This window comes from Gracilinanus agilis, chromosome 5, assembly GCF_016433145.1.
Source record: "Gracilinanus agilis isolate LMUSP501 chromosome 5, AgileGrace, whole genome shotgun sequence".
NCBI classification, from domain to species: domain Eukaryota; kingdom Metazoa; phylum Chordata; class Mammalia; order Didelphimorphia; family Didelphidae; genus Gracilinanus; species Gracilinanus agilis.
In genome coordinates, this window is record NC_058134.1 from 65,663,984 (window position 1) to 65,684,410 (window position 20,427).

At 39.7% G+C, this 20,427-nt stretch overlaps 1 protein-coding gene across 1 annotated transcript in view; it reads left to right on the plus strand.

The window, feature by feature from the left end:
• KIAA1217 (KIAA1217 ortholog) overlaps positions 1 to 20,427 on the plus strand; it is a 415,980-nt gene that overhangs the window by 370,773 nt on the left and 24,780 nt on the right. Inside the window, exon 10 of the mRNA XM_044678100.1 lies at positions 11,447 to 11,622. Coding sequence (XP_044534035.1) covers positions 11,447 to 11,622 — 176 coding nt within the window. The remainder of the gene's footprint in view (positions 1 to 11,446; positions 11,623 to 20,427) is intronic.

The following is a 20,427-nucleotide window of genomic DNA, read 5'->3' on the forward strand; positions in this document are numbered from 1 at the left end:
AAAAGAAAAGAAAAGAAAAGAAAAGAAAAGAAAAGAAAAGAAAAGAAAAGAAAAGAAAAGAAAAGAAAAGAAAAGAAAGATAGGGAGGGAGAGATAGAGAGAATGAACAGAGAAACAAACAGGCAGACTGGAATAGACTGACAGTGAGATGGATAGATAGGCAGACAAATAGAATTGACAGACAGATGTAAGTAATACAAGATAATTTTTATGGGAAGGCATTAACAGCTAAGGGCATCAGGAAAGGCTTTGTGTAGGTGATGTTTGACTGGCACCAGCATCTGCTGGTCTCAGTGGCAGCTCTTGCTCAAATAGATAAGAGCTGAAATAGTATGATTCTTATGAGAAATTGATTTAAATGGCGAGGCCTTGATTCTATTGGGGCAGCAAATTATTTCTAATTCCTTTTGCACCAAAGAACCTGTCTCTTCATAACTATGAATGCATGTCTTGGTGGGTTGCAAATCTTTTTTTGAAATGCCTCATATTCATTTTTATTCTGAATATGCTTTTATAAGTGTCCATATTTTCTCCTTCAATGGAATAAAAACTCCTTGAGGACAGGATCTTGTACTTCTGTATCTTAGCTCTTAGCACAGTACCTGACACATCACAGGTGAATAATATATGCTTGTCGATTGTTGAAATAGGGCACCTAAAGATTGGATTTAATATCAAGGCAACCATATTAACTATGTAACTTATTTTATTCATTTTGAGGAGCAGCAAAACCAAATAAAATTGCACTTATTTGATGCTTAGCATACATCATTTCATTTAATCCTCTTGTCAGCCATGATGCATTGTCTAGCCTCCTGCTTTCAGCTTCCTTAGCTTCTCTGGATCTGGAAAAAGTCCTCATAACTATTACCAAGGACTTGAACACTTCTGAAGCTGGTAGGGCAAATATGCAATGTTCCTACTTTACAGATAAGAAAACCGAGGCCCGAAGATCACAGGGGGCTAATTCAGTGTCACATGTGGCTAGCAAAAGGGGAATCAGCCTGCAAAACTGTCTTCTGACCCTAAAGCGAGTACCTTTTCCACTCTTCAAAGCTGTCATCTCTTCCTAGCTTTTACTAAGTTTCCAGATTTAATAACCAATTAACAAAATATGAAATTAGATTCAGCAGTTCATTTGTGCGGCGACTTTGAAAATCATTTTTGTTTCTGGGCCAGGCAGAGGGGAAAAAGAGATAGTTTATTTCAGAGCTCTTATAACCCCAGCCTCCTCCTTTGCCCTCCTTCCTGATGTCTGGACTTATAATCTGTTCAATTTACTTCTCCCTGGGACTTCTGTCCTTTCCTCTTGTGCAGCCTACTTAAGACAAAAATAGTTTAAAATAATTAAGCTACCTCAGCACCAATTCTCCTTCAGTAAGTATATAATATGCCAGGAAATGAGAGCCACCCAAAAGCTCGTGGAAATTCAATGATGTGGCTGTCGTTAGTGGTATATGGGGGCTCACTAAAATAACCCTGAAAGTACAAAATGGAATTAGAAATTCAAATACACTCTGAACTATGTTATAAAATGGTGAAACTGCATGAAATCCTCTGTGCTTGGCAACGGACTACAGTAATTAGATAATTAAATCATAGGAAAATCCCAGGCTCACAGAGCATATCCTATTTGTAGATGAGCGTTTCGTTTCCAGAATTGATGGATTATTCTCAGCAATAGAAGCCCAATGCAGATGTTGGAGAGGGGAGGGGAGAGGATGGATTAGGAGAGAAAGGGACAGGTTAGGTGGGTCAGGGAAGAAAGAGGTAGCCTGGAGAGGCAGGCTATCAGAATCTGGCTCCAGGGGCAGCTGGGTGGCTCAGTGGATAGAGAGCCACACCTGAAGATGCAAGGTCCTGGGGCTTCAGGCACTTCCTAGCTGTGTGACTCTGGGCAAATTACTTAACATCCCCATTGCCTAGTCCTTACTGCTCTTCTGCCTCGGAACCAAGACACACTATTGATTCTAAGACAGAAGGGAAGAGGTTTAAAAAAAAAGAAAAAAAGAACTGGGTTCCAGTGATGCCTAGTTGCCCATCTTCATAACCTGAGGCTGAAAAGCTCCTTCCTGAGGCTGGGGTGTTCATACTCCAAGCAAAGGCCATTCCTCATTGATCCTACCATCCCCCAAAAGAGGAACATTAGCAAACGAAGCATTTGTCTGGGGGCAAAGACACACAGAGAATTAGTTCAAGACCTGGACTCCAGCCTCCTCATCTCGTATTAAAACAGTAAGACAGCGTTTGTAACAGTTTTGTTCAGGTTGTAACAATAACGTATGTCATTGAATTGTTTTAGTCACGTCTGACTTTGGGACCTCATTTGGGTTGTTCTTGGCGAAGATACTAGAGCCGTTTGCCATTTCCTTCTCCAGATCATTACAGATGAGGAAACTAAAGCAAACAGGATTAAGTGACTTGCCCAGAGTCACTCAGCTAGTAAATGTCTGAGGTCAGATTTGAACCCAAGTCTTCTTGAGTAGTCTATTCCCTGTGCCACCTGGCTGCCCTCACTTTAATGTATTCCATACAATAAAATGTTAGATGTGTAGGCTTCCCGTCTTCACGAAAATTAAATATCAATGACTATTTCCACAATTAACTGGTACCATGAGGCAGTAACAGGTCCAGATTTTTCTTTTCAGTAAGAGGCTGTCTTAAAAAGCATTTATTAGACATGGAATCCACATAGTAGATAGAACACTAACCATTAAGAGCTACCATTTTTCTTGGACTCCAAGGTTTACAGAGCACCTTCCAAAGGTTATTTCAGTTGGTCCTCACATCAGCCCTGTAAGGTGGATACTGTTCTTGTGCCCATTTTGTTTTATTTTGTGCTATTCTTAGCCTCATTTCAGAGATGGGGAAATTGAGGCAAAGAGGGTTACTCGATTTGCCCTGGGTCACTCAATGAATATCTGAGGCAGGAATTGAACTTGCATCTTCCTGACTCCAACTCCCTCTCTCTATAGCCACTGTACCATCCAGCTACCTCTATATGGTATGATGAGGCATCAGATGTTTAGTCACAAATCATTCATTTCCATGATTGATTTTTGTATGAATTTTTGTCAGAATTTGTCACTATTATATAGTAAATAAAGCATTTAACCTCAGAGCAAAGGACCTGAGTTCAATTTTCACCTGATTCTTACTGATTGTTTGACCCTGGGCAAGTCACTTGATCTCTCAGTGTTCTCGACAACTCTTAAGTTAAAAGTTCTTCATCTAAAGCCCTAAATTTTAATTTTAACAATTGTTTCTCATCATAATGTGTTTCCTTTATGCTTTATGCATTATTCTGAAGAGTCCTTAGACTTCATCAGACTGGCAGAAGGGTTCAGGACACAAAAAAAAAAGGTTAAGAATCTCTGTTCTAAAATTATAGCTTGAATTAGTGGGACAAGGTTCCTCATCTGGGAATCAGTCTTTGTATCAGTGAAATAAATCTCAAGTCCAGTTCCAATCCCCAAAGGGACATTTTTTCCCCACTCTCCCACCTTACTCCCACTCTTAGGTTAAATGCTGTACTATATAACTAGAATGGCAACTAGATAGCAGTCAGGAGTCAACATGGGTTCAAATCTGTCCTCAGATACTTCTTAGTTGCATAACCTCGGGCAAGTCACTTAACTCCAATTGCTTATCCCTTTCTGCTCTGCTCTGGAATCTTAGAATTGCTACTGTGACAGATTAAGGGTTTGTTTTAAATTTCTTCTTCTTCTTTTTTTTTTTAAATAAACTCTTACCTTCTGTCTGGCAGAAGAGTGGTAAGGGGCTAGGCAATGGGGGTCAAATGACTTGCCCAGGGTCACACAGCTAGGAAATGTCTGAGGCCAGATTTGAACCCAGGACCTCTTGCCTCTGAGCCTGGCTTTTAATCCACTGAGCCACCCAGCCTGCCCTCAGTTTTAAATTTCAAACAAAATAAACAACTATAACTAGGGGAGCTTCTCTGAATTTGTTCTTAGGTGGAGTTGGACTTGGGGACTGGTCAAGAATAGCAGTCATCTAGGGTGTGGGGCAGCTGATGGGGAGGAAGGACCTTGTTGTCTTTGTCCCTTTCTCATACCTGCTAAGGAGGTGCTAAGCTCTTCTTGTTTCTGCCTTGTTTACAGGCTGGGAGGGTTGTCAACATCTAAATTCAGTTTCCTGGAACAAAGGTCATGTTGCCCTATCTTAGTTGCAGCTCTACCTTCTATTATAGAGAAGACTGAATATAGAGAGCCATGTTGGTTCCCCCAGGTTGTCATTGCCACACCTAGTATTTGAACCCAGGTCCTTTTGACTCTAACCAGTCCAGTGTTCTTGCCATACGCCATGTCTCTCTCTACCTCCAGCTTCCTCTCTTTCTCCCTTCTTCACCCTGTAGATTAATGCAGCCAGGCTGCTCTGAGGCATGAGCTTTCTCCAAAATACCAGATAGACATGGCGCCTCCTCAGGCACTGAGAACCAGCCACTTGTCTGCATTTCGCCCCTAGCCTGAAGGGGGGAGAGAAGCATTCCAAAGAGAGGAGACTCCAGCCTGCCTTTGGAAAGCCAAACGAGATAGGACCCAGGAAAGAATGAACCTGCGAACCCGCGCCCTCCCCAGTCCTCTGTCTCCTGATAAAAAGGGGGATGATTGGGCACACGTTGTTCCAATTATTGAGACTTTGCAGAAACTCACTATCTCTGCCTGAGAGAGGGAGGATGTAAGATAGCAGAATGAAAAAGAAACACAGACTCAACATGGAGCCCTTGAGTTTGGAATGATAGCAACCTGGGGTTGCCAAGTTACTTTGGGGGCTTTTTAGGAGATAACGTCTTAGGAATGAGTCTCAGTGTGTCTCTCCTGACCCCCCCCTCCACCTTCCCAGATGATAGAACTGAAAATGTACACCCTACAAAGAGTAATAAGCAAACATACCATTGCCTGTACTGCCCAGGGTTTCTTTTCTTTTCTTTTTTTTATCCTTTGCTTCCATCTTAGCATCTTTTCTAAAACAGAGGGGCAACAAGAGCTAGGCAGTCAGAGAGAAGTGGCTTCCGCAGGGTCACATAGGTAAGAAGTGTCTGAGATCAGATTTGAACCCAGGTCCTCTACTTTATCCACTGTACCACCTAGCTGCCCCTTAGGGTTTCCTTTGGAAATTTTCCTGTTTCAGTCCAGCCCTCTATGAAGCCACAAATGGCATTCAGTCCTAGGACAACTGCGGGGCAAGGGTCCTGAACTGAATCAATGGGACATGCTTTTCTCAGAGCTACTGGGTGGTCTACCATACCACCTAGCTCTCTGGAGAAGAAAAAGGCTAAATGTGGACACATTTATCCTTCGGATACAAACATTTAAATAAGGAAAGGGTAGGAATAAATTGAAGGGATTTCAGGGAGAAGAGAAATGAGTCCCTTTTCCTATTCCAGCAGTAAGATCTATTTAAAAAGGGTCGAGGTTTTAGAGGAGTCGAGGATCTCAGAGGCCATCTAATCCAACCTTTTCTTCTTCCCCCCATTTTAAGGAGGAGGGCCAGCTTCCAGACCTTTGTATTCGCCTTCCTGCATGCCTGGATTGCAGGCTCTCCTCACCTGCATCTTTTAGAATTATTCTCTCCTTTCAAGGTTCTGCCTATAGGAAACCTTTCCTGATATTCAGCAAGTTATTAGAATTCTCTCCTCCAAGTTATATGGTATTGATTCATCTGCTAATCATGTAGTCTTATTCCCCCACCCCAGTAGAGTAAGATAATAGTGTTAGAGCTGGAACAAACCTCAGAGATCGAATCCTCTATTTTACAGATGAGAAAACCAAGGTCAAGAGATGTTGAGTGATGCCCAGGTAGCAGAACAGATTGGAACCCAAATTCTCTTTATTTCAAATCCAGCCTCCCCTTTAGGGCTGAGCATATTTTCATTTTACTTAATACCCCCAAGGCACCTTGCTCCATAGTAAACACTTAAGAAATGTTTGTTAAAAATAATCACATTGCCCCAGGTTTTATTGGGAGTAAGTGGCCAAAACTGCTCATTTTACCAGTTAGAAAACTTAATCTCAGAATGGTTAGATAACTTTTTGTTGTTGTCGTACAGTTGTTTTTCAGTCATGCCTGACTCTTCATGATCTCATGTGGGATTTTCTTGGCATAGATACTGGAGTGGTTTGCTATATCCTTCTCTACTTCATTTTACAGATGAGGAAACTGAGGCAAATGGGATTAACCATGCTAGTCACCCAGCTAGTAAGTGTTGTAGGCTGCATTTGAACTCAGAAAGATGACCCAGCCCTCTCTCCACTACACCACCCAGCTGCCCATTGGAAGGGACCTTAGAAGGTATCTTGTAGAGAAATCAAATTATAGGCAGCTAGCTGAATCTGTGGATAGTGTGCAGGCCTTGGGGGCAGAAAGGCTACTGCAGATAATTGTTAACTACATGACTGAGCAAGTCTCTTGTGCCTCAGTTGCCTTATCTCTAAAGATGAAATAGAATACCTACCTGTACACATACATAGGTCATTCAAGTTAGTTTCAGGAATCTCCCAAAAGAAAAAGAAATCAGCTTCAGCAATTAAAAAAAACTAATAGGATTAGAAACACATATAACTCAATTTACATAAAGACACATCTTTTGTAAAATGAAGTTCCTGGAGGCGAACTCTTTTTCTCTTTGCATTTTTACTGTCAGTACCTGACACAGAGTAGTCTTTGTGACCCTTGGGAAGTCACTTAAGCAACCTCTATCCCTCAGTTTCCCTTTCTGTAAAAAGAGATAATAGTAGCCCCTGTTTCACAGGGTTGTAATTCAAATCCTGCCATCAGCACGACTTGATTCATGGAGCCAATCAGTTAATAAACATTTATTAAACATCTTTGTGCCAAGTTCTGAGGCTACAGCAAGTGACCAAAGACAGTGCCTGCCTTCAAAGAGCTTACAGTCTAATGGCACCATATGTGACCATATACACAAAGGAAGTTATACACAGGATAAATGAGAGATAATTAAGAGGGAAGACACTAGAATTAAGAGAGGTTGGGGGAGGCTTCTTGCAGGAGGTGGAATTTTAGATGGAACATAAAGGGCATTAGAGAGGTCATTAAAGTGGTGGAGGGAGAGCATTCTAGGATAAAGGACAGCCAGAGAAAATGCCTGGAGCCAAGATGGAACATCTTGTTTGTGGAACAGCCAAGAAGCCAGAATGAATGAATAGAGGAGCTCTGTGTAAGGAGACAAGGGAATCAGCCTGGGTAAAGAAAAAACAAGATCTGTAAGAAAGAAGGTCCCTTCTGGTCCAATCCAAGCTAGTCAGTTCCAGCTTCCCAAGAAGGAACTGCCTAGAAGAAAGAATAAGCCCAAATTCCAACAAGGTCCAGTCTATAAGCATATTGAAATGAATTAAGTTTAAGAATATTGCTAGGAAACAGTGATTTTTGACAACATCTTTGGATGCTTTGACAGCTCTCACCAATATGATTCATATCCTTTTCAAAGGGCTCTTACGAAATCCTTACTACCAAGGTCTACTTAATTGATACTCCAGCAACAATTTCCAGACAGTATACCCACACTATTGCCTCCTTTGTCTGGGCCCTGTATGTTCTTCCCCCGTATTTCGCCAAACTAATATGAACCAGTCCCGTATCTAGTGTAGAAGACAGAAATCCCCCTTCACCTTCTCTCTCGGTAGCCCAGTGTATTAGGGGGTGACTCTTAGAGTCAGAAAGACCTGAGTTTGAATCTCACCTCAGACACTTAGCACCTGTGTTCTCTGTGTGACCTTGGACAAGTCTCTTAACTTCTGTCTTCCTTGGTTTCCTCACTATAAAATGAGAATTAGATGAAACCCTTTATGATTGTTTTGAAGATCAAAGGAGATATTTGTAAAGTGCTTTGCAAATCTAAAAAGACAGATAGAGGGACAGATGGACAGATGGATGAATGGGTGGGTGGAGAGAGAGAGAGAGAGAGAGAGAAAGGGGTGGATGGTCAGATGAATAGAGAGATAGAGATAATGTATAAATTTCTCTGGTGTGTGCATGTATGTGTTTGTAAAAATTATATAAAAGCTGACTATTTTTATGAACTTTGCCAAACCTTCATAGACTTATAGGAGCATATATTTCAAATTTGAAGGGACCTCAGAAACTGTCTAATTCAATAAGGTTGAGGAAAGTTGGACCCAGGGAAATTAAAAGACTTGTCAAAAGCTATACAGACACTGAATGTCAAAGGCAGGATCTGATCCCAGTCCTCAGAGCCCGCTTCCTTTACACTGCCACTTTCTCCTGTGGAAAGATGAGATTGAAAAGCTAGATAAGCTTCCGGTCCTAGGCTATAGGGCATGTTTCTGAAATATACAATATAGTTGTTGGGGCACAATGAGATGGGTACAGGATTAGAAGTGGATTTCAAATTCTACTTCTGTTGCTTGGTGAGGTTGGGCAAATCACTTCACACACACCCCACACCCCCCCGCTCATCAGTTTCCCTCTCTGCAAAATGGGGTGGTTGGACTAGATGACCTCTAAAGTTCCATCAAACTCTAAATCTATGACTAGAGAACTCTTGACATATCACAAGCGAATATTGGGGACCTTCTTTTGTTTCTCTCCCACCACTAAGCTTACCAATCACCATCAACAAGGACCAAGAGCCAGGGATAATGGAGGAAAGCATATAAGGACAAGAACTGCTATGTATGAATCTAACCTAAATCAGAGTATCTGTATTCCAAGACCAAATTCAAGTGATTTCTGGATTATCCACCATTAGGGATGTCCCACACCTTCATTTACACAGTGGACAGTTGACAAATCTCTCTCTATCACTAGCTCTAAGATGAAATATGAGAGCCGTGATATGGAACGCCAAATAGTAGTTAGGCCAGGAAGCAAGTTAGACAATAATAGTTAATTGAAATTTCAGGGGAACATTTGACAGGTAGTCTGTAATGATTGTGTTGGAGGCAGAGTAAATGAATTCACTTGATGGATGAGCTGTCAAAAATCATAAGGCACCTGACAAATACACAATGTATGGACACATCTACAAAGCAGGGAATTATATGCAAGTGGCCAGGGACATCCTAAACTTGTCCTGGAAATGGAATGCTGTTGGTTTCAAGCTTTATGGATAATGTCTCTATTCAAAGGGGGCTAACCAGTCAACCAATGGTATGCCATTATAGAGAGCTTTCCACATACAAGTCATTGTACTAAATTCTGGGAATACAAAGATAAAAAGTGAAACCATTTCTGCCTTAAGAAGCCTATGTTCTAGACCTAGTTTCTGGGTCTATTTACCGAGGAGATCAGGGAAAAAGGAAAAATGTGTTCCAAAACATTTATAGAAGCTCTCTTTGTGGTGGCAAAGAACTGGACAGTGAGGGGATGTCCGTCAATTGGAAAATAGCTAAACAAATTCTGGTACATGTTTGTGATGGAATACTGCTGCACCGTAAGAAACAATGAGCCGATTAATTTTTTTAAACTTGGAAAGAACTACATGAGATGATGAAGAGTGGAATGAGTAGAACCAAGGGAACTGTTTATTCAACTACAGATTTAATATTTGAAGAATAACTTGTGAATGTTCACCTCCAGAGAATTAACCGAGAAATGGAAATACAAAAGACATGATGTATATATTTTTGCCAGATGATGCCTTTCATAGTGTGGGGAGGGGAACAAGTAGCTGAATAAAAAAATAAAATAAAATGTCCAAAGAAGATAAAGGAAGTCCAGAGAGAAACTCAGGCGAGCAGGACAGCAATGAAATTATTTTATTACGTGCTTTTAAAAGTTGTGTGTGATAGAGATTTCCAGTTTCAAATGTAATCCTACTATCATATTCTTTGGATAGAAATATTCATGGCTGTTTGTGTCAAGTTTAAACTAATGGAAAACAAAGTTGTTTTTTTTTAAGATATTCTATCAGAGAAACAGCATATCAGTATATACAAAACATATAGAAGGTAATTTAGGAGTTAAAGCACTAATACCTGAAGTATCAGGAAAAGTCTCCTGTAAGAGACAGTACTTACACAAAGCATATAGAAAGCAATTTAGAGGTTAAAGCACTAATACTTGAGGGATTGGGAAAGTTTCTCTTGTAAGAGACAGTACTCGAGCTGAGCTGTGAAGGAAATTAGGATTCTGACAGAGGAAGGAAGGAAAAGAGGGCATTCTTGGCTTGTAGAATGGAGATGGTGTCTTGTCTGAGGGGAAAAAACCCATAAAAAGACCAGAGTATATCAAGAGGAATTATATGTAATTGGGAACAGAAAAGTAGACTGGAGCCTGATGGGAGAAAGTTCTAAATGCCAAACAGGGGAGATTGTATTTCATTCCAGAGGCAATAGGGAGCAAAGGACGGTGTTGGAGCAATGGGGAAAGATAGTCCCAGGTTTAAACTTTAGCAGCAACTGTGTGGGAGATGGCTTGGGAAAGGGGGGAAGGAGACGTCCAGAGTTGGAATGCAGTTTGGAAACTGTTGCAGTAATTCAGGGGAGAAGTGCTGATGGCCTGAACTAAAGGGGATAACTGGCGTGAGTCGAGAGAGAATGGAGACAGATTGGTGTAGTGACAATAAAATCCACAAGTCTTGGCAAACTCTAAGCAGAAGAAGGTCTCAGCAGCTGTCTTGATGGGAGGCAAAGGGTGTCAAAGACAGAGGAGAACTGTATGGACAGAGCTGTGTATGAGTAGAGTAGCCTGTGTGAGGATATCCTTGTGAGGATACTCACAAGCAGACTCGGAGCCCTTTTACCACCAAAGGATGACTACAATGATAATCGTTAGGTGCTGTGTTTCACATATCAGTGAGTGGATGCCGGGAGCTGGGCTGGCTGCGCCCCCAAAGTGAAAGCGAAAAAGACCTTCTCCCTAGTCTGAGGGTCGGAGCTCTCCATAGTGGTGATTGGAGACGTTTTCTATACATTGGAGGTGATGCTCTACGTAGGGAAGGTGAAAGCTAGACCCAGAGCAGGGAAGCAGAGAATTCTGTTGGTCAGTTTCCTTCTGAAACTCATCTGCAAGATGGCAGGGACCCCAGGCGGCATCCTTCTCCTCCTTCCCTAACCTCCTCTTCCCCCTTCTGTAAATGAAATCCCATATTGGTTAAACATGCATGAAGATGTATATAAAACATTTGCTTGGATATCTATGCAAGTGGACACGTAGATTTATTTATTGCTGCACCCTAAAATGAAATATCTTTGGGGAAAAGTAGATATGTGTTTATACTGTGTGTGTGTGTGTGTGTGTGTGTGTGTGTGTGTGTGTGTGTGTTGAAAAAGGGCATCGGTGCTAACCGGCTGCCCCTGAGTTTGGTCTCCATCAGCCCCAGATGCTACCTCAGCAGCTGCAGGCACGCGGGTCTAAGCCCACTCCTGAGCCCTGGCAGAGCTTTCAGTTGCCAGAGCCTTTCGCCAGGCAGGGAAAATTGAACTTGATTTCTTTTGTGCAACAGCTGCAGAATCAGGAGTTGCTGAGGGCAATGATGAAGAAGGCTGAGCAGGAAATCAATGGCAAAGTGATTGAAACCCTGAAGAGGCTGGAGGATCCCGTGCAGCGGCAGCGCCACCTGGTGGAGCAGGAGAGGCAGAAGTACCTTCACGAAGAGGAAAAAATAGTCAAGAAGTTATGGTGAGTGTTGGCGGAGGGGCATTGGACTGGAGTAAAGAGCTAGCCTTTTATTTTTTTTAACCCCTTACCTTCCGTCTTAGAATCAATACTGTGTACCGGTTCCAAGGCAGAAGAAGGAAAAATAGAAGTAATTATGGGCCAGGGCAGATTTGATAGAAACTGATTTGATGGAAAAATGTTTCCAGGATTTGGTACAATGTGGTAGTCAGCATCCCGGGTCCTTTTAAAAGCTCTTTCCATTGGCAGCAACTTTAGCAGAATTCAACTGGGTGCTCAATTAAAAGGAGCAAATAGTAAAGCTGTATGTGTGATAAATGTGATGTTAATAATTAATGTAAATAAAGACCAGGTCTCAGTAAGATTGTATTAAACAGATTTTCATATTAAAATCCCCAGGCAGGAGAAAACAATTTAAACAATGTCTGATCATCATCGAGGAAAAGTGAGCCTTTGAATGCTAAGAGTTTTATTAGTAGTTTTCATTGAAAACATCTCTCAGGTCACACCATTGAAATTTAGCACTGGTTTATTATGCCTAGTCACTAGAAGAAATACATCTTTTATATTAATGTATGGGAGGCTATACAAGGCCATTTATCACAGAACTATTACACCTTCTGCTATAATGAAGAGTCATTTTTCTGGGTGCTTCCAGGCTTATACAGGCTGTAACTCTGCCATTTCCTGGGGAGTATAACTCCCATAATTTGGGATTTTAAGAGAAATGCTTTCAAATGGTTCTCATAGCCACTATTCTCTGTGATCTATAGACTAGACTCTTATCACCTAGTCTTTATTTGATTGATATTTCAAATTTCCTTTGGTACCAGCCTAACCTATTTGGATAAAATGAGAATTTTCCTCCAAGGGACATACCAAAGAGATGTTGAAAATTGGAATTCTTTTTAATGAATTAAAATTATTCATCTAAGTTTTCATAGAATGGCACTGAATTATATAGGCCCTAAATAAAATTATATAGCCCCTAAAATTGATATAAGTATTTGTGTGCCTTTGTAAACAGGTAGTAAGGATTCTCCATGTTTTAAACAAGTTTTTGAGTGGTTGTTGTTTTTATTTTGTTGTTTGTTTTTTTTTTAAGAATTCAAACTCTTCAGAGTGAGGCTTTGAGATCAGATCCATAACTTGTCATCCATGGCAAACTGTGAAACAGTAAATCAAATTTGGAATTAATGATGTAAAAATATTTCAGTAAGTGATTATGACAAATTCAGTGTAGTGATTGAGGGGATTGATGTAGTGACTTCTAGACCACTGAAAAGGAAGTATGATTAAATTGTGTCTGTTAAATTTCAGTGGCCTGGGGGAAAGTCGTAGTCACCCCCATTCTCATTACAACTCTGCTCATCAGTTCATCATTGCAACAAATGGGATATGCTTCAAAGAGAAATTTTATCAGAAAAGAAATTTTTTCCAAACTACTTTGTATATTTGACTAAAAAATAACTTCAAAATTCAGAAATGTACAGAAATGATTTTGCTTATTCCTCCATGGCACCGGATTATTTAAAGATGACTCCCAGACATCTTTCCTCTGTAGAGAGATGGGACTCCATATATGGAAACAGGGTATGCATCATCAGATAGGATGGCTCCCTTGGCTTCCCTTTGCTTAGATGTACCTTGGTGGTTACTCTTACACAGTGGAACACTCAATCCTGTAGCAATGAAAAGGAAAACAAAAGACAAGCATAAAACTATGTTTCATATTTTTATTTATTTTTAAACCCTTACCTTCTGTCTTAGAATTGATATCAAGTATCAATTCTAAGGCAGAAGCATAGTAAAAGCTAGGCAATGAGGGATAAGTGAGATGGTCAAGGTCACACAGCTAGGAAGTATCTGAGGTCCTATTTGAACCCTGGACCTTCTATCTATTGCACTGGCTCTCAATCCACTGAGCTATCTAGTTGTCCCTATTTTTTTTTAAACCCTTAACTTCTGTGTATTGACTTATAGGTGGAAGATTGGTAAGGGTTGGCAATGGGGGTCAAGTGACTTGCCCAGGGCCACACAGCTGGGAAGTGTCTGAGGCCAGATTTGAACCTAGGACCTCCCGTCTCTAGGCCTGGCTCTCAATCCACTGAGCTACCCAGCTGCCCCCAAGTTGTCCCTATTTTTAAAAAAATCATTAAGAAATTTCTTTTCAAATATATGCAAGGGGGAAAGTGAAATCAAGAAGAGGCGATGGTGAAGAAAAATGCCTGAGACACCATAGACTAAACTTCCCAATACCTCACCTACAAGGGAGTCAACTTAGAGAGGTCATAGTGCTGCTTCTTGAGAAAAAAATTCTTATAAAAAAAGATTTCTTCTTCCTTCCCTAAAGTTTGGCTAATAGATATATCCTCCGTCCATCCCCTTCTCTCCACTCACATGAGCACTGCCGTAATTCAAGTCCTCATCACCTCTCGCCAATGCAATAACTGCCTCACCGATTCTCCTGCCTCTGGTTGATCTTCCCTCTGATCCATACCCCACAGAGCTGAAAACCTGGTGTTCCTAAAGCCAGGTCTAACATATAGTTCTCCTGTTCAAGAAACTCCAGTGACTCCCTCTTGATAAAATGAAACCTCCTCTGTTTGCCTTTGGAAATTTCCATTCAAAGTCTCACTCCAGTCCAACTGTCCCGAGTCATTGAATATTATTCTCCTTCATGCACTCTACTTTATGGCCAAACTGGCTTGCTTGCTGTTATTCCAATACATGAGATGCTGCCTCTTTACCTTCGAATAAGCTATAACCTGTCCCTGGAATGAGCTCCCACTTTGTCTGTACTTTATAGAATCCCCAGCTTTCTTCAAAGTTGACCTCAAGTCCCACTTCTTAGAGGAAGTCAATGACAATATCACGCATACCCAGTAGTTGTGCTAGGAAGTCCTCGAAATTATTTTGGGTCTATCTTATATTTAATTTTCTACTTATGAGTTGTTTCCTTTCAATAGAACAGAAGCTACTTGAGGGTAGGGATTGGATTTACTTTTATCTTTGTATACCTTAGTACCCAACACGATGTCAGAAGAATAGTAACTCAGTCAATGCTCATAAATGGAACAAAGAAGAAATTACCAGAATGCCTTAGACCTATGAGATCACTTCGAAGCCTGGTAGCATCCTGAGGACAGTTCTAAGCTTTTTGATGGAACTCCTTGAATACCATCTTATCTTGACTTATCCTGCCTGAAATTAGGCTTCTGCCTTCTGGCCACTCTCTCCTAGCTCATGTGGCCCAACGTCTGAAATGTTGGATGGTACTGGGGAGTCAATGAAAGAGTGGGTGATGGTTTGGGTTTTTTTGTGAGTGATTTTTGCATAGGTTAGTCATTAGATTTTTGTGTTTGAAATTCAACAATGGTTTTTCCTGCCATAGGTTATGGTTAGCGTCCATATTTAAGTAATGAAAATAGTCTTTTTTTTTTTTTTTTTGTTACTAATTTTTGGGTTTGTAGTTTTTACCTCTAGACCTTCACCTGTTTATGGAGGGCCAAGTTTGGTTGTTAGGGGTGGGTTAGGTTGTACAATTGTTGTTAGTTTTTATTCCTTCCCCCCGTCTTTCTAGCCTTCTTTATAAATGGTTTTCCTTCCCATCCTCATTCAAATGTCAGCCTTTTTGGGTAAAAGCTATCTTGCTTATCTGACTTTGTAGACCCAGAAGGCCCATAGTAAGCACTTTATAAATGCTTTATATATTTACTAATTGGCTGATTGATTAGTCAAGCTCCATCTTCTCACTAGTCAGATTGTTCAATTCAATTCAATAAACATTTCTTAAGTGCTGCCCATGGAATTTAGAGATGAGAGATGTGTTGGAGATCTCCTGATTTAACCACCCTTTTACAGATGAGGCAAGAGATCCAAGGGGGCAGCTAGATGGCACAGTGGATAGAGTACCAGACCAAGAGTCAAGAAGACTCATCTCCCTGAGTTCAGATATAGCCACAGTGACCCTGAACAAGTCTCTTTACCCTGTTGGCTTCAGTTTCCTCTTATGTAAAATGAACTGGAGAAAGAAATGGCAAACCACTCCAGAATTCATTCCAAGAAAACCCCAAAAGGGATCATTAAGAATCAGACATGACTGAAACAACTGCACAACAAAAAGACCCACAAAGTTAAATAATTTGCTCAACACCTTGTAGATACCTGGGAACAGAACTCCTGCCAAGAGCTTGGTTTCTACATAAACTTAATCTCTCTGAAATTTACTATTAATTAATTAAATTCTATTGCTACCCCCCTCTCTCTCAACTAGCCTCTGAAATAGTAACAAGGACTCATATCTGTAAATCTTATGGAGTATTTTCCTCACAATAACTTTGTGAGCTAGAGAGGTCAGATATTAATGCCGATGACCATTTTAAGGGAGAATTACAGGATCATGGATTCAGAGCTGGAAGTGGGGCCAGAAGCCATCTGTTCCAAGCTTCCTTCAATTTACAGATGAGGAAACCAAGGTAAAATGATGTAGGCTCATCAGATCATAGATCCAGAGCTGGAATGGCCATATGAGGTCATCTAATCTGACCCTCTCATTATACACATGAGGAAATTGGGACCCAAAGAAATGAAATGATTTTACAATAGTCACACAACTAATAAATATTATGGGGGTAAGTATTTAAATTCTTATCTTTCTTCTACAACTATGCCATGCTAACCTAGTAGAGGAGTAAATAATAGTAAAAAATAGTAATACCTAGAAATTAGTTAATGCTTTAAGATTTGCAAAACATTTTATAATATTAACTCATTTGATCCTAACAGCAAAGGTAAAAAATAAGTCCTATCATTTCCCCATAATAGTGAGGAGAGATTTGAGGGACAGAGAGGTTATGAATTGCCCAGGATGGCTTAGTTAGGGAGTATCTGAGTCAAATTCAAACTCAAATCTTCATGACTCTAAGACTAAGTCAACCTTCCCACCTATCTGCCTTATTAAAGCTAGAGGATCTCAAACCTCCATGAATATTTTACAACTAAGAATCAAGGAATACCAAAATTAGTAATGACTTTAGAGGTCATATTCCTAGTTCAACCCTCTCCTTCTACAGAAGGAGAAACTGAGGCCAGACAACAAATTAAATTGCCCAAGGTCATACAGCTAATTCATAGTAGAAGTAAGAAAGGAAGATTTTTATTTCAAGTCCAGTGCTTTTTACATGATGCCAAGACATGTTCTTTCTCACTAAGAGATGAGGGATAGGGTGAAAACTGCTTATTAAATATCTCAGAACTGGAATTCATAATAATTAGCTAGCAATAAAAATGCCCTAGCATCCTCGGTCACTCAGCAGTGTGCTGGGTTGCCATAATTACTATCTTAAGCAGCCAAATGCTGATTGGCAAAGGCATTTAAAAACTCCATTTCTGGGTTCATAGTGTTTTTTTCCAACAATCTTTTAATATCTTATTTGTTACTGGTACCATCCTATATTAAAAATGGCACTTTGGGGCACAAGAAAATTGCATTGCATTTCTAGATGATCCATTGATGACAACAACGAAAGAAAAAAGTCCAGCTGTGAAGTTTATTGGCCTTTAGTGAGCAGAGGTTATGAGACCCAGGAGGCATGTGGCAGAGAAGTGATTAAAACAGAGCTCCAGGCAGAGGCAGACTAAGGGTCAAATGACAACTCCTTTGAAAATTAATTGCAAATTGGAGGACATCTGGATTTGTAGGTTAATTCACACACCACTGCATTTAGAGCCATCACTCTGCCATCCAGTTTTGAGATCCTGGTCAGTGCCACCAATACAATTACATTTGAATCTGAGATGGAAAATTTTTGTAAAGTTAAGGCTCCTAGACCTGGAAGGAAGATAAATATAGAATAGTTAGGAGAAAAGGAGGCAAAGAAAGAAGCTTCCAGAAAGGTAGGAAAGAGGAATTGCCACATAGTTCTTCAGAAATAGCCACATGGGTATGTTGGTACATGTCTGAAATCCCAGCTACCAGGGAGGCTAAGCCTGGCAGATGTCTTGAATTCAGGGGTTTCTAGTTGCATTGGGCAATCTTTTTTTAAAAAAAGAAAGAAAAATGAAGTATCCCATATCTTTTCTCCCACCTTGAAGAACAGGACTGTTGATATAGCCATAGGACAAATCCTTCATTTAAAAAATGCTTTGGTAGCAAAAATATTATCTTTTACTTTGGTCTAGAAGAAGTTCTGTCTCCTAAGAAATCTCCATTGAACATTTTGTTCTCTTCTTAAAAATTTGAAGGAAAAAGGAAAAGTACCACTATGATGGACCCTGTCCCATGTCAACCATTTCTATGGTGTCTTAAGGTTTACAAACCCTTTTCTCACAATAACAAATATTATAACCATTTTACACTTACAGAAATTAAAACTCAGAAAAAATGTCCACATTGAGAGTCAGAGCCAAGCCTAAAAAATGGATCAATTTGGCAACTGTCATCATCTTGATGAATCAATAAATATGAAACTCCCACTGTGTGATCCTGCCTCTATCACCATGCTGGCAAGAGACTTGGGAAACAAGTACCTCCACGTGCCACCTTTTGCTAATACTCAATACTTCCCCTTCCAATCTCATATTATTGAGTCCATCAGGATGCTACAAATGGGAATCTTTGCTTCTGTAAAGCAATTGTTGCTTTCCAGGACCCTCCCCTTGAATTTTTCCCTTCCCAGGTCCCTTTCCCCAATTCCCTTCCCACTTCTCTTCACTCCTTCCCTTCACCCTTTCATTTCCTTTTCTTTTTCCTTGTTTTTTTCACTTTCAGTTCCCATTCCTTCTTGAGAGCCTTTTCCTGACAGTACCCTCTACAAGCAATAATTGCTATAGAAGATCATTGGGTTAAATGGCGGATACCACACTAATACAGACTCTGCCCATTCCCCATATCTTAAAACCAAGAAAAGAAAGAGCAGTAAGATGCCTTTTCACTACTAGTTCATTTCGCTTCCAATATGGCAAACTATCCGTTCTCATGCTGCCATCTAGTGGTTATTCAGTCTTCAAAGTTTTTTCCCTTTGGCTGTGGATTTACAAGGAATCAGATTCACAGATTTCAAAGAGTTTGTATCGGAGTTTGTATTCATTCATAAAACATTTATTAAGCATGTACATTATACTAAGCACTATATATAGTATATTTAATTTATATATTTGTTATTATATTTATATATTATATTAGTATTATATATTAAATTTTATATTATATAATATTATATATAACTTTACATATATAATACATCATACTATGTGTGTATGTGTGTATATATTTATAAATATATGTATATATATATATACATATACATATACATACATTAAGCTCAGAGAGAATCCAAAAATGACTAAGGAATTCCCTGTCCTCATTGAATTCACAAGCTAGTAAAAATAAAACAAGCATAAATAATAGCCATATTCATCTAAATAGATGCTATTCCCGAGCTTATATTCCACCCCTAAAATAAGATGTATTTGAAAGACTAAAGTTTATAGGTATACATTAAAATCATCCAGTTTTTTTTTTTCAAACAGGTCAGATTTTGAGGGAGAAATGTAGCTTTTATTTAGCCCACTATGGCATAAACTGTGATTAAAAAATGAAAAGATGAAGGAGAGCCATTTGAGCAAGTCCCTGAAAGGTGAGCTAGATGTTAGCAGTAAGAGATGAGGAAAAGAAGGACATCCCAAACAGGAAGAATGGGAAAGTTGGGGGCATATTTGTGGATTAGTGAACTTTTTTAGCCCACAGCTAAGACCTAAAGGACAACGATAAGAAATAAAATCAAAAGTAAGTTGAGGTCAGATTATGAAAAGTTTGAATGCCAAGCTAATGGATCTACCTCTGTTCATTGAGAAAGAGTGAATCAATATGGAAATATATTTTGCAAGGAAATACAGATATTATCCAAATTGAATTGCTTGCCAACCCTGAGAGGAGTGGGGGGAGGAAGAGAGGAAGGGAGCCAGTTTGAATCATAGAACTTTGGAAAACTTATTTGGAAATTTGTTACTACAGGTAATTGGTAAATAAATAAATTACCCAAAAAAGAATCATTAAAGATTTTTGATTAGAGAAATGTCATGAACAAAGCAGTGTTTTCAAGCACTTTAGTATTTAAGAAAGTACTCTGGGATGGTAGAAAAAAACAAACATTAAATCAGGAGGCAGAGGATAAAAGTTTAAATCTCATTTCTAATACCTTGCTATTGTGTGATCTTGGGCGAATCACATACATTCCTGGTCCTCAGTTTCTCCATCTGTAAAGTGAGAAGTTTGGACTAGAAGTCCTTTGAGGTCTCATCCATCTCTATATTAAGGATCTTATGTTTTTTTTGATAGAATGGATTAATGAGAGGTTTCATGGTGTAAAGAGGAAAGTGGTAGACCTGAAGCCAGGAAAAGCTTGGTTCAAATTCTACTTTATTACTGCAATGGGCAGGTCAAATAATCCCGCTTTGCTTCTCTTTCCTCATGTCTAAAATAGAGATAATAACGTCTCTAGTATCTCCCTCACAGAGCCAATGAAAGGAGATAACTATTTAAAGTATTTTGTGAAACTTAAAGTAAAATGTATTCAATTATTATTTGTTAAAGAAGAATGAACTGGGATGGGAATGGATGAGACAGGGTTTTGGAGGAGTAGCTAACAAAATTTGGCAGCTAATTGGGTGTGAGGAATAGAGAGAAGAAAAAGTCAAAGTTGACTCCATTTTCCAGGTCAGAGTGAGTGGGAAGATAGGATAACAATAATATCATTTAAAAAGAGAGAGCTATCAGGGGAAAAAAAAGATCTGCAGTTTTAAGGG